This window comes from Cyprinodon tularosa, unplaced genomic scaffold, assembly GCF_016077235.1.
Source record: "Cyprinodon tularosa strain WSP-4 unplaced genomic scaffold, ASM1607723v1 ctg658, whole genome shotgun sequence".
Classification (NCBI taxonomy): Eukaryota; Metazoa; Chordata; class Actinopteri; order Cyprinodontiformes; family Cyprinodontidae; genus Cyprinodon; species Cyprinodon tularosa.
Genome location: NW_024039405.1, coordinates 147,700 through 162,809, shown reverse-complemented (window position 1 = coordinate 162,809; position 15,110 = coordinate 147,700). Strand labels below are relative to the sequence as shown.

At 37.7% G+C, this 15,110-nt stretch overlaps 1 protein-coding gene across 5 annotated transcripts in view; it reads left to right on the top strand.

Moving 5' to 3' along the window:
* The window catches only part of rgs12a (regulator of G protein signaling 12a), a 66,003-nt gene that overhangs the window by 27,700 nt on the left and 23,193 nt on the right, over positions 1-15,110 (top strand). For 3 of the 5 annotated variants that reach the window (XM_038309124.1, XM_038309125.1, XM_038309123.1), the window contains exons 4-7: positions 7,580-7,601; positions 9,656-9,688; positions 13,428-13,597; positions 14,210-14,302. In XM_038309124.1, coding sequence (XP_038165052.1) covers positions 7,580-7,601; positions 9,656-9,688; positions 13,428-13,597; positions 14,210-14,302 — 318 coding nt within the window. The remainder of the gene's footprint in view (positions 1-7,579; positions 7,602-9,655; positions 9,689-13,427; positions 13,598-14,209; positions 14,303-15,110) is intronic. The other 2 variants (XM_038309127.1, XM_038309126.1) reach the window with 1 other exon arrangement.

The window sequence follows — 15,110 nt, the reverse complement described above, 5'->3', positions numbered from 1 at the left end:
AAATGAATGATTATTTTGCAAATCGATTAATCTGTCGATTATTATTTTGATTATTGATTAATAATTGATAGCCAAAGATTCTTTAAAGAAGACTTTTTTTCTAACAGTGTGCTGTCTGGCGTTGTGGCAATAAGAATAACTGTCTTGATGCCAAATAGAGCCCAACAGATTTTACTTTCACAAGTGGAGCAGTAGGGCTATGGTCATGGTGTTCCGCTTGATTTTTGCATATAAATAGCTTTATTATAATTTTGCAGGGAGTTTTACAGATTATATGGACACTGCAATGTAAGTAGAACAGGAAAGGAAAAACAGAAAAAAAATAGAAAAGATGAAAGAGAGAGGAGATAAAAGGGAGATAACGATAAAACATCTTCAGTCTGCTTCATCATCTGCAAAGAGATGTAAGAAGAACAGCACAACACAACATGGTACAAGACATTCAACAAAGTAACAGATACTATCACTGAAGTATAAGTAGTATTATTTAATCTGACATCTATTCTGTGTTACCTGAAGATAAGAATATGGGCTTTCTATATGGAAGTGAATCTTATTCACTTCAGTAAAGAAGACTTTTTTACCACATGAAATTCAAACTTTTCCAGTAGAGGAGGTCTGGATAGAGCATATTGACATATGTATATATATTTTTTTACAATCTTGGTATAATCACGGCTCTAAATGGGTTTCTCCGTCAGCTAAAGGCACATTTTAGAGTCTCTATACTCCAGTTGACAATTAATATATTACTAAATTAGTTGGCGATTATTTAATCGATTAATCTGATTATTTGTTTCAACCCTAGACATAACTGTCATTCGGAGAAGGAAGCTCTGCATCAGCGGATAACTAGGCTGTGTTTCAGCTTGTGGTCCTACCTAACTTTCATTTACATGAAACACATTCATGTGGTCTCAATTTAAACTGACTCTGTGTTTTCTTCTCCCTTTGAGAGCGCCTCGATTGGAAACAAAAGAGCAGGCAGGGGCAGGCCACTGTGGTTTCTCTAAATAGCAAGTTTGGATTTTGCGCCAGGGAATAAATAGGGGTTAATTTTCCTGATTCATCCATGACACTTTTGACAGAGCATATGTGTGTATTGTGAAGCAGGTCACCATGGCAACAGCTGGAGAGTAAGAAAAGCTTTCGTTCCCTCTTTGAAAGCACCCCCCCAACACACACATGCATCGTTCTGATCTTTCTTTCTTTCTATCTTTCTATTTTTTTTGTTTTTGTCCTGTACCTTGTCAAATCTCTTCCTCTTTTACCCTCCCTTTCTTTTTCCCTCTCTCCAACTTGTTCAGACATGGTTTGCAGAGGTTTGGGTGGGGAATGTTCAGGTATGCATTAGCACATGCACAGATGAATACACACACACATACACACACACACACACACACACAGAGGTCCTGCCTGTATGCCTCTCGTGTAACAGACCGGGGAACAATGAGTCTCAAAAAGAGACTTTCCTTCAAAAGGAGCTGGAACTTTAACACTGTAAGTAAACAGTAGTCTCCCCGGCTGGGCCTCCTCCTTCTCTAGAGCTTCAAGCGAGGAGACTCGTTTTGTTCAGTCAGCTGTTTTTCTCATTAATCTCGGTCTCTGTCGCTCGTCTCTTTCGCTAGCCAGCTGAAAACATCTGTCTGTAACGGTAGGGAACCGCGGTTGTTAGAAACGTGTTAGAATCAGCCTCGATTGAGTCAAAGTTTAGTTTTGAAATGTCTTAGTTCATCAAAGTGCCTGAAAGTAATAACTAAAGTCTTAAAGATAATAAAGATTTCTTTTGTAACATCTGAAATACCCTATTAGGGAGTGGTGCTGGTGCATTTCTCCAAGATTTTCTCAACAATTTGTTTACTTTTCCCTTTCCACTCACTGCATACTTTAGCCAGGCTTCTCTCTGGGCGATACACTACATAACTACACCTTGTGTTAGTCTGGCTATATGGTCTGCAGGTCATCCCACAGTGAAACCTTTCCCAACTGGAAAGCCTAATCACTAGCTTTTCAGATGGAGCACCTGTGTTATCCATTTAAGTGAACTCTACAGATTCTAGCTGGGGTGTTGAACATTTAAACAATGGTCTAATGTAAATGCTACAGAGCCACCCACGCGGAGGAGTTTGTTATTAGAGGAGCAAACTGTGGAAAAGAACATACGGACAACTGGTGTCTGTTTAAATGGCTCATCACCTGTACGAGACTGGCGGGCAAAGAAACTGTGAATCCTAAAATACAGACTTATACTTGTGGTCTAGCCTAAAAGCCATTTTTGTTATTGCATATTCAACACATAAAAGCAAGTTGTTATGCTGCCTGACTGCTATTTACCGGTCTCCTGACTGCAATATGCAGTCTTGGTTTTTTTGCCACGGAAAATGCATCAATTCCTACCCAGTAGTTAGACTCTTTGTACCTGTTTTGACAATTGGCCGTTTAAAGTAATTTTTATATCTATTCATAGTCTTTTGTAAGAAATCTATTTGTTTCCAGTATATAATATCTACAAACAGAGGTTCAAATTAGTCATTATTAATTAACAATGTAGGGATCTACCCCATGGTCAGTGAAGGAAGTGTAGTACAAATTCTTGAGATTATATACAATTGATTAAAATAAATAAATCAGTTTTTGAACTGTTTTCTACATAGCACATCAAAGCATGAATAAATAAATATTGTAATGCATGTAAACTAATTGGTGGTAAAGATTGGGAATTGGGCAAATTGACTGGAGCCTTATGATTTTTTGTCCATGCTTACAGTAAAAACAGCCCAAACTGTCTGAAATTTAAAGTGTGGCATCTTTGAACTACTTTTATTCACGATGTTTAGTTAGATTAAGATCTGGGCTTCTGAAAGAACTTGTAAGAAGTTGAATATTTTCAGCTCAGCCTTTGAGATCTGCCATATATACAGTTTGAACCTTTTCTTTGCCAGTTTCAGCAAAGTAGCCCCAGAACAAAAGTTTGGCCATTCCATGTTTTACAACTTTCTGTTCTTTCTTCCTTTAAAATGTTATGGTATTTTTGTGAAAAAGGAAAGGTGATATGGCTGACCATTTTGCTTACCACTGCTATTTATGTTTTCCAAAAACACATAAGGGCCTCGTGGTATGGCTTAAAAAATATTTTTTTCCTAACAACTCTGATTCATTCATATTCTTTTTCTCACTTATTTTATAATAAAAATGACAAATGACATAAGTTACTGTCAAAACCAGCATCATTTATCCCCTCTGGGAGGAGGCCTTATATTAGGGGCAACAAATATCAAGCTGTAAAACATGCTTCTAAATTATATTTCACAATAAAAAACAAATAATAAATTTTGGTGCATTCTTTTTGACTACTGACCCAATGTAACAAGCACAATTGTCCAACGTGAGATCAATAAAGTAAATCAATCAATCAATTCACACCGAAATGCGAAACCTGTAAAAAATGTGCGAGTTTAGTGTGCTTCTGCCTACCTGATATTTCACCTGTAATTCGCCTAGCGAGCGAAAACAATTCGCATGGAGGACGCAGCAACGTACAAATCTCTTAACCCTTTAAAGCCCGATCCAAGAATAAAACAAAACAGATTACTTTTTTTTGGTTTGAATTCCTTATTTGCCCTTTTAACAAAATATGTAAAAAGAAAAAACAGAAATACATTTTTGATAATAATAATTTATTACTATGCGATAAGTCAAGATTATTTTTTGTGTAGTCTTCTACTGGCTGTTATCAGGTAAATCTGATTGTGTACAATAGGATTTTGAGCAAAGTTTTTACCATTAAATTATGCAAAAGGTGTCAGATACAAAACATTTCAGAAACCGTATGTATCAAATACGATACATTTGTCATTATAGGGTTAAGAGCATTCCCTACTAATCCTTTGTCATCATGATTTCTCTATCTTCCATTTAGACTGAAATCTGCTATCTCCTCTGCGCTCTTTCACCCTGCGTTGTAGCCACATATTGGCTCTGATTGGTTTTTGCCACGTGGTTTAATTTCTAATTCTCATTTGTACTAAGTTCCTGATAAACATTGAGTTAATTGATTTTACAACATGAAATGTAGTGTAAAATACTGAGAGCTGCATTATCTGTCATCTTTGCTTTGTCTTATCTTTATTCAGTGTGTTGCTCAGAATGATACAAAGGGAAATCTTTCCAATAAATATGTTAAATAGCTGCTAAAGCTTGGCGATTGATTAGATATTAATTGAGGTCAAGCAGCTTGAATAATGACTCTAATACAAAAATAAATTTGCAGCCTGAGGCCCCGTAGCTTCAAGTGGCTCTTTTGTCCTTCCACTATTGCTCTGATTGGCTGGCTAAAATGATGTATATATGAATAAAAAAAAAAAAAAAATGTTCTATAACTTTATTTCATGTAAACAAAACAAAAAATTACCTTGCAAGATATTAAAAAGTACCAGTGATATTTTTTTCCATTGATTTTTTTATTTCATTGGGTTTGAAACTTTGCACATAATTTTACATAATTTCCCACAGATATCACATCCAGTAGAAGGAAATTAATCTGTCCTCTTTCTGTAAAGGTTTTTTGTGTTTTTTTTTATCTGAAAATTTAGATGAAAATGATACTGCAGGTCTTAAAACATGACTATAAGTTGCCTTTAGTATGTATTTCTCAGAAATTATAAGTAGTCTTCTCAAAAGGTCATGTCAAATTTGAGGCCCTAATCAAGTTTAATTTAGCTGGCAAAACTGCTCTTTAAACTGCCACGGTTACACCACTGCTGTAGAAGTAACAACTAATCAGTTCTGTATTGGAATCATGTTCTCTATATTATATGAAAGGTTGATTGATTGGGGAGTTGACATTTAAAACAGACTTTAGCATCTTGTATTAGCAATCACCACTACTAGCATTATGGAAGTTTCTTTCTTTTTTTCTTCTTGTCAAAACGATTTAACTCTGAGATTTGCCGACATTTTCAAATTGTTAGTTTTTCATTAAATACAGATATCGAAAGCTCTAAATAGTGAAACAAACTCACCTCATTTCACCTTCCTGTTACTTGCTGAAATTGTTGCTCTCTTGCATAGCTTGAAAAACTTGTAAATATGTCTTATAACAATCGGGGTCCATTTAAATAGCTTATAACTACAATTCCTTGAGCCACCTTACTGATTTTGAAAATAATGAACCTTGAATCTTCCCTCCATATAGACATCCACACCAAACAGTGTTAAGGTATTTAGATGTTTCCTGATCAATAAAATATTTTGCTTTGGAGCTTCTGGCTGCCAGTTATCAACTGTTGCTGATAAAGTAGCAGTTCAGTTGAAATTAAATACCAGCCAACTTATCGGTTGATCTCTTTAGTATGTTTTTGTGACTGAACAATTATTATTCTAAACCCTTTCATAAACTCATACTATTTATAATGACCTATTTTAAGTATTTTAATCTGTTTTCAAGGGAAGCGAAGCTTTATTTTAAGGTAAAAGGATTTCATCAAATTTCCCCATGAGTGTACAGGCATTATTACTCATAAACAATATTTAAACATTATTTAGGTATAGTTACCATTGAAAAAAAAATGTAATTTTATGAAAGGTGCTTGATATTCATGACTGTAGCCTAAATAATGAGGCATTGCATCAACTCCATGTAACAGGAGAGCATGATTACCCAGAACACTCTCCACTCCTTTCTAAACAATCTCTGCTCTTGCACGAAGTAGATATTTATCATATTTGTCATTCACACTTTTTCTGTTTTAGGTGTGTCCCAGGACCCTTGAGACAGCTAGAACATCACCTCGTAATTTCCCTGTTTAATCTGGGGACTTTACCAAAACTAAAATTTACCAAGACGTCACGTTGTGTGACAAGATGTCTGCCCTGTTCTACTTATGAACTCTGCTCGTGTGGATTTAGACTTTGAGGTTTTTGCCGTTTTTAGTCCCAGTGGGGCAAACACACACTGTGGGCGTTCTCCCTCTACTTTCTGTTTCTCTCCTCTGTTTCTGCTTCTTATTCCTGTTGGTCCTCTCCTCCTGTGATTACTGAACACATGCTTAGCCACCACAGAAGAAGCGGTTTTTGGGTGTGGACAGATGCAGGGATGGATTCTGAAGCACAGTTGTAAAAGAGGCCATGACACGCAATTAGTGGTTCGGTGGTCTGTGTCTGATTGAGATTTTACATGTGGCCATTTCTGGAATAGAACTGAACGTCATTCCCCCTTTGTGCTTTGAAATGACCCCTCAGGTCTGTAGAGAAGCTCTTGCGAAATCATTTGAGCATTTAGCTGTCATATTAGATCTGTCAGCTCTTGCTTTGATTTTTCTTTTTACACTCCAGCTCTTTAAATAATATTCAGAAGCCCACAATATCAGTGCGCTATGTAAAGCCTGCAAAAGAAAAGCCTAGCTTATGCATTTTCACAGCTTTGCATATTCTCACTTTTAAGTGGCAGATCAAAAAATACTCGACTGGAAATAGTCTCTCTTTTTCAGATTGAATCCTCCAACGCACCAATCTTTTGTGAGCGTTCTTGGACAGAGTCCCAGGATATTCTTCCCAGCATTTAAATTTAATGTTGAAAACAGCTTGACTATATTTGGGCTTAGAATTACTTAAATGACTTTAATATTAAGGGAATGTCGTCTTTGCCTTAACAGATCAAAGCTGATTTCCTCTTGAATCTTGTTTATTATCACTAAACAGTTTGGAAGAGGAAACCTTTTTTTTCCTCAGAGGGTTATTTTTTTAGAATTGCTGCATCTTGCCTTTGTCCTTGTACACATTACAAGTATCCATAAACGTGTGATATTAATAACAAACACAAATGCTTATAACCAGCAGCTTGCAAGACTAATCCCCAACTCTTGATGGGCAGCCATTGTGTGAAGGTGTGATTTTTGCCACAAGCCTTTTTTCTTTTTTTTTTTACTCTTTTTTTTCTGGAATACTTTCTGATTTAGTAAAAACACCTCAACTGGTGTGTGAAAATGATTTCATCTTGCAGTTATACAGTGCCGAAGAACTCAGAAAATTTAACTGGAGAGAGACAAACCTCCACAATAAAGAGAAAGATGGAAAATGAACGTCTGGATGTTGCTTTTCCAAATAATTAGGGCTGATTCATCATGTCTCTGCCTTGGCTACCTTGTTGTGCCATTGTTGGTGGACATAGGCCACTCGTTTCCTGCATTAGCAAGTGAGAAGAGGACCATTGAAGCCACTGATGGCCTTTCAAGCAGTCTGCCTTGATGAGCCATTATCGTGACTCCGATGAGCAGGAATGCACACAATCAGTGATGATGTGTGTGTTTTAGAGGGAGAGAGAAGGAGAGGGTACTCATGGGGAGGTGTGAACAGCTGTGTGTGTCATGGAGGCCAAAGGTCCACCCACGAACAAATGATCGGGCTGGTGGAAGGTGTAGACTCACACTCTTGGAAAACAAACCAGATGACACACACCTCGAAGCAGCTGGTTGTGATGCCTGAAGAAACTGCTTCACCAGATCAGTCTTCAGTCTCTGCTCTGAGCTCCGCGGGTCATAAGGGCAGCCTCTCATTCATGTCTCTCTTTGTTCTCTTTCAGTCTGCAGCTTCATCAGATGGTGGTGAGTACAAACATTTTTTTTTTATCTGAACATCAATCCTACGCAAATCCTGAGCACTGCTTTAATCCAAAGTGAAACTCTTGCAGCCCTTACATTTTGACCAGAATGGGCACTAAATGACAAAAACTCATCTAATGGATAAATTGATGGCCTAATAAAAGTCTCTCTGTGAGGATAGCGTGTTCACTATAGACAGCATTCATTTACAAAGGATGTTTGTTGAGGGTGTTTGGGGTTTCTGTAGGGTTAGCGGCCATGTTGTCTGGTCGTCCCTTTTATAGCACTTTTGGCAACATTCACGACTCTGCAGGAAAGAGTTCACCCAGTCTGATGCTGCTGATGTGGATCAGCCTCTGTTTAAAGATGCCTCATTAGTTGAGCAATGTGGTAAGCTCAGATCTTACAGCTTCAACCATTTTACACTAATGTGATAGTTTGGATTCTCTAGAGGGAGATCCTGTAAAGTTGTTGTTGGGGTAAGTTTGTTTGCTTAAAGCAGTCAGATATGATGTTGCAGCAAGATTGAATAAATGTAAAGAAATGGAGACAGTTTCAGCATAAGATGCTCACAGTATTGTAGCTTTGTGTAAAAATACTAGAGTATCAGTGTGACACAAAGAAAGTATGTGACACAATTCAAAAACAGCTATCCTATAATGGCTATAATGTAGCCTGCTAGTTATAGTTTAGAGTTTTCTGATCCTGATAGATTAATGAGTAATGAGTCAGATTTCTTCAGTTTTCGATATTAAAGTATTTTGAAATAGCCTAATTTTTCTTCAGGTCTCAGCCTCTATTTAGGGATGAACAATCTCTGAATTATTCTCTGCTCCACAGAGCCACCGTCCAGTTTATCTCCATGATGCTGGTATCCACCTAGTGCCAATGTAACACATTATTAGTGTAAATTAAACATTATTACTTTGACAAAGGACTTTTTTTTTTTAAAAGCTCACCGCTGCTTTCTCAGCCGAACTATTTAGCTGTTGCTTCACAAAATCATGCAAAGATTGACCTGCTGAGATCAATTTGGACAGTTTCAGGTTCTATTAATGTTTTTTTTTTATAGCCTTTGTACCATTATCAGGCTTTAATAATTTATATAATGAACACACGCAATGTCTGACCTGGCATTTTGGTCCTTACATTAGCAATTACTGAAGCTAGCTTTATAATAGAGCAGTCTGAGAGTGTGTATTCTAGAAACTATCAATCCTTGATTTAACTCCAGTGTCCTGGAAAAACCCCATACTGTACAACTCCCCTGTGCTCCCTCCAGCCTTTCTTTAATGTGCTGAAAGTATTTTTTTCTTAAAAGACGTAACTCTGTATCCAATCCTTTCCAAACAACTTTTGTTGTTGGCAATATTCAGGAGTAGCAAATATTATAAGTATAAGAAATGTTGACTTCTGACAAGTCGCTCACCGATCAGAGCTCGAGCTTTTAATTATATCCACTTTTATGGTGATATAACTTTCAGTTTGGTTTAAACCTGTGAAATCAGCCAAGACAGAGTCATCAACTGCTCTGTTCACCACCATATAAACTCAGTACTGTGGTATATTTCTACTACACAACCAGTTAGAAAGGATTCAAAAGTCCCTTTAAACTAGGCAGAAAACAAATGTCAGGTATTCACCAAAATAAACCCACACCAGGTTACTGTATATAGTTTTAAAAATACACCTACTGATTCAGAGGAACTCATTCATAAAGAGGGTTTAAAAGGTCATACTGAGGCCTTAGTCATAGTCTCTGATCTCATCTTCCATTTTCAGTGCTTTTATTTAATTTCACAAGGTCACAAAAGAATTGCACCTGCTTTTAATCCTTCCTACACATGCGCAAGTCACTATACAGATATTGATAACTTTACCGGATAAAATTAGTCACTTTACAAAAGTCTTCTTGAGAACATTTATAAACTTGATAATGCCTGTTGTCCATGACAACCATTCTGAATGCTCAGAATGAGAATGACCGTTCATCTGTAACCAGCTCTGTTGTGACCTTTTTGTTTTCACCCACCACCTCTCATTTGGTCTGCCCACAGCTCTAAAGTGGCCATCTGCCGTCATGATAGCAGGTACTGCTCAGGCTACGGTGCTACTTTAGTCGCCCACAAACTGCTAAATAGTCGCCCACTATTGCTCCTTGTTTCCCTGTAATTAGCCACAACCTCCACCCCGTTTTCTTTTCATTTACTTTCCTTTTATGATGCTTTCTTTTAGTTTCTCCTTCCCTTAGAGCAACATCTGCCGTTTCCTATTAATCCAGTTTTCTGTTTAGTACTACAACATTGATAGAAAACCTCATTGTCTAGCATGCTTAATTATTTGCTTGGTCTGAATTATTTTTATTTTTTGTCTTAATCCGACCTCCTAGAACAAATTATAATGGCAGTAAAAAAGTCCGGGAAGTGTTGAAGAAACAGCATCCATCACAATTCATAGAAATGTACAAAGGCCTTAAAATTAGTGTATTAAATTAATTGATTAATGAAAGTGCTCCCATTTCGTAAGTGATAAAAATACGTATATACCTGGCTTACTTTAGTGGCATGTTCTCGTGTCTTTCCTGTTTTGAAAAGTGGCCTAGAGAATTTGGCCTCATTGTCAGGATATGTTTATGGTGTGTCTTTGTTTGCACTCATGGGTCAGATTTCTCTGTCTTCCAGTCTAAAAAAGAACAAAAACAGCCCTGAACATTGAAATCTTAGCTAGTTAGCTAAGCAGCTACTTTTATTATTCAATACCTGAAACAGGTGGAATACCACGAAAAATTACTTCATTTAAAAATTAGGCCAATTACTGCCAAAAATATAAACATAATGGAAATTTTTATTAATGCCTATAAATCAAAAATTAAGAGAAAATGGTTTCACTTTTCTGTATAAACCTAATGGATCTCAAAAACAATTCAACCCTACATATCAAAGCAAGATGGGAAAGAGAGGGCAATCGTGGAGATACCATTGGACATATAATAAATCTCTACAATAGCAAGAATTTGGATGGAAAAATCTGGTAAGATTTTTTTATAGCACCTGCTCAAAAATGCCACTACCATAGAAATCCCCCCACATGTTGGAGGAAATGTAGAAATCAAAACGCAAACAATTATCATGTTTTCTGGGACTGCCCAATTATAAAAGATTACTGGAAAAAGATAAATAATGCCTTAAAAGATGTTTTCAAACAGAACATTCCTTTGGAGATCAATAAGTATTTTGGTATAATTCCTTAAGAAGCCTAAAAAATAAATATTTTATGATTATCTTAATAACAGCAAGTAAGAAAAATATTACAAGAAAATGGTTATCACAGGACAAACCAACTTTAGACCACTGGATCAACATAATATTTCACATATATAAAATGGAAAAAATAACAGGTTCTCTCATCACAAGGCTGAACAATTTTGTCAGTGGTGCCAGATTTGGGTAGACTATGTAAAACTTTAAAGATCTGATTTCAATTTAAGAGACCAAACTTGATTAGATCTCCTCAACAAACCACTTTCATAATATGTTAAATTGAATTAAGTTTTTTCATTGTTGTGTTTCCTTTTTAGTTTGTTTTTTCTTGTTCTCTATTTATTTCTTATTTATAATTCTTCTCTGGGAAGTGAAATCAATGCTTTGTTTGGACTACTATAATGCAATGCCTTACTTGTTCAACTTTTTTCAAATTTTAGAGTTAATCCTGTGAAGTAGAGGCCAATGTCTATGTAAATGATACTTTCCTGAGAATCAATAACGATTAAAAAGAAGTCGTACTACTCAAGAAAACTACTTTTGGGCTTAAGAAGAAGTAAAAGTAAAAATAGCCAAGAAGTAAAAGTACTCAAGAAGTAAAAGTAAAAATAGCCATCCAGTAAATCACTCAAGTAAAAGTAAATAAATACTTGGTAAAAACGCCAATCAAGTGCTGAGTAACTGTATTGCTGTTAAAAATGTTTAATGTTTAAAATTATGTTCAAATTCCTTTTGTGTTAAAGACTAAAGGAAAGAAAAATATATTGAAAAATAACAACCTTTTAAAAATCATTTTTTTTCACATGAAACATATGACCCCAGGCTCACACCGACTCCGGTCTTACCGTTGCGGTGCGTCGGGTGCGGCGCCGCAGTGATTCCAAGTCATTAAAAAGACGTAAACCTCTCTCACCGGCTGCTGAGCTGTCCGGCTGCGGTTACCGAGACACTCCGGTGCTGCAGAAAATTCCGCAAGAAAGCTATCCTTGCGGCGTGCCGGAGCCCTCCGCAACAAGCTCTCGCAAATATCCTTATTTGGGCCGTGTTATCGCGTGAAGTTACGTGAAATTCTGTCCTCGCGAGTTACATCTCCGGACCTGTTCCCGGAGCCGCAGAGCTGCACCGCACCGTAGTCAAAAGGACGGTGGGAGAGGGGGTGTGCGGGAGTTGTGGTTTCCGTCGGCTCGGTAACCGCACCGGAGCCAGTGTGAGCAAGGGGTAAAATCATATATAATATGTGTATGCTTTTTACTGTATATTACCTTAACCTTCATGTCATAAGCCCCATTTACACTGCCATTTTGAAACTGTGCCAAGATCAGTCCGAGTACAGTAATTGACGTAACTGTTGAGTGTAAATGGCCCGCACGACTGAACCGGACCACGCCACACACAACCGAACTACGCTAAACTGGTACTAGTTCATCACTAGGTCTCGGCAAGGTTCGGTTCAGGCTCAGTATTCAGATAACAAAGAGCGCATGAGCAGACTATGTCATCTCCTCACAGTCAGCCTCCGTTTTCATGAAATTTCAGACATTCATTGAAATACTAGCTTCTCTACTATGCCACACGATTTCCAGTGATGATTCTTCTTAGCAGTGTGATAAGTCTCAACGTCCGACTATCGTTTGTCATATCCACTTCCCAAAGCTGACTCTGTCAAGTAAATTCACCAAAGGCTGCCTTCTTCGCTTGACTCTCCTCAAAATTCTTGAAAGTTACAGGCGCCGTCATGTTGATTTTCTTGTTTACCTCTAGAGAGCAGTAGTACCTTCAATCATCACTAGGAGGCGAGGAACCATGCTAGCGTGGTGTGTAAATGGTCGTAAGGAACAGAGCTTTGCACTGTTAAGTGATCCAAGCTTGGCATGGATCGGTTTTCAGAGGGTAATGTAAATGGGGCTATAGACATAACAGCAGTTAATAGTAAAAGTTAAGCAACAAAGATTTTATACTAAAGAGAATACTAACTTGAGTGAGGCTAAAACTATTTGCATCGGTCTCCTGCATTTTAGGTTTAAATACAATTGTTTTCTTTTTTTTTCTACTCATAGTGAGTCAGGCAGTCAAAGATTTAACTCAAGTAAGAGTTGTGAAACTTAATGATAATTTTACTCAAGTAAAATTAAAAAGTATGGTGCATTGATACTACTCCAAAAACTAATTTGTTATTTAAAAATTACTCAGGTAAATATAAGTAGTTACTATCCATCACTTTTCAATATGGCTGCCATGCTTAGAAAACAAAACATAGTGAAAGTTACAGGTATAATATGTAACATATAGCCTTATTTTTTTATTTTGCAGACAGGACTAGACCAGAGTAATTAAAAACAGCTGTTCCCTGAACCTCCTGAATGACTGATTTATACACAATATCACTGGATGTGAAGGTTTTCACAGATTGCTACATGCAAGGCCCATGATCTTATAAGAAAAATAATCAAAAGTCAAAGGGAAAGAGTTAATATCTGTGGTGGACTAAGTGTGTCAACCTTTTCTTGACAACCTTCAACTACCAAGAGTCAAAAGGTTGAAGTAATTTATGCTTCTTGACTTGTTGCAGACTACAGTGGAATCCAGCTGCAGGGATGCTGCAGCCAGAGCAGCCTGAACAGCAATGGTAGTCTTCCAGGGGCCGGTAGGCATCGGAGGGCCACAGAGCAGCGGGTGGCCGGCTGGTCCAGCTGCTTTGAAGGGCTTCTCCAGGACCCCGTGGGTGTGCGTTACTTCTCGGTAAGTTGGTGTAAAGCTTAGAGAAGTTTTCCTGAGCTACATATTTCTGGGAGAGATTAGGATAAGAACAAGTGCAGAGAAGCACTATTATTTAATGATGTAGCTGCTTGTTTATAGAGAATAGAGTTAGTTGTTTATAGTCATGAGTTATAACTGGGGGTTTAAATGCAAAATGAGATGGGATCAGCTATGTTTATATGTACATAGTCAGGCATTGGCAGTAACTACATGCTGGTATTTACAAATGGTTCCATTTCAGAACAGTTTGTCCAAAGTCATCCTTTTAGGCAGAAACACCTTTGTTATACTGTATTCTGTCCTCCTACACTAAAGATGCCTCAATGAATGTAGCCCATAACACCTTCAGAAAGCTCGCATTAAGTGCTGCCTTCAGAGATCTACCTCCCCTTCTCACCCTCCCTCCCTCCGCTCTGATCAGCTTCTCTACTCGCCCACACCATCCTGCACCCACACTTAGAATACACCAGTCTTCTTGCATTGCACCCAGTAATTTCTGGCCTCACTAATGGTCTCAACAGCAACAGCTATGGGTAAGACATGCAAACAATCGGCTGCTTTAGATTACATAAAACCTCTGGTCTGCCTCCACAGGAATTTCTCAAGAAAGAATTCAGTGAAGAGAATATCTTGTTCTGGCAAGCCTGCGAAGGCTTCTGTCATGTTCCTGCAACAGACAAAAAGCAGGTAAGAACAGTTTCAGATGAAAACAGATGTTGTTTATCTTCTGGGATATCAGTGATGTGAATGGGAACTCTTCGAAGTTCAGAACATTATGGGCATCCTCTCTGATAGACACCTTTGGTAAAGATCATTTACAAAAGCTATAGGGTAGGAGATATCTGATTTTACCGGAAACGCTGTTTACGGTCAGGGATGACTAGGCTTGAAACAAAGCCAGTACTGGTACTGATAAAGCATTATTGGACACACTTGAAAAATGGTGGAGTGGGACGGAGCCAGGCCAAGTGGAGCCTGTGCAAAAAGGGCATTACTAACTCCCTTAAGAATTACTTTAAAGGAAATGTTAATAAAGCATTTAGTGATGTATGCCTTAGTCATCAGAGCAACCTTTATTAAGTAATTAATGACTTCCTGTTTCCTTGGGCTAAATATATGAGGCAACACCAAGGCGTTTTTCCCTCATCTGGTGTTCAAAATAAGGAAACAGCATTTCTGCAGTGAGGAAAACACTGGAATTAACCTTATATAAGTATCTATCCATCCATCTTTTCTATCTCATTCCTTTCTGTCTTTTCTTAGATGCCGTCCTCATTGTATTTAGACTTCCTTCCTTCCTTCCTTCCTTCCTTCCTTCCTTCCTTCCTTCCTTCCTTCCTTCCTTCCTTCCTTCCTTCCTTCCTTCCTTCCTTCCTTCCTTCCTTCCTTCCTTCCTTCCTTCCTTCCTTCCTTCCTTCCTTCCTTCCTTCCTTCCTTCCTTCCTTCCTTCCTTCTGCTCAGTCAAGTCAAGTAATTTGATTCTGGGCATGGAAAA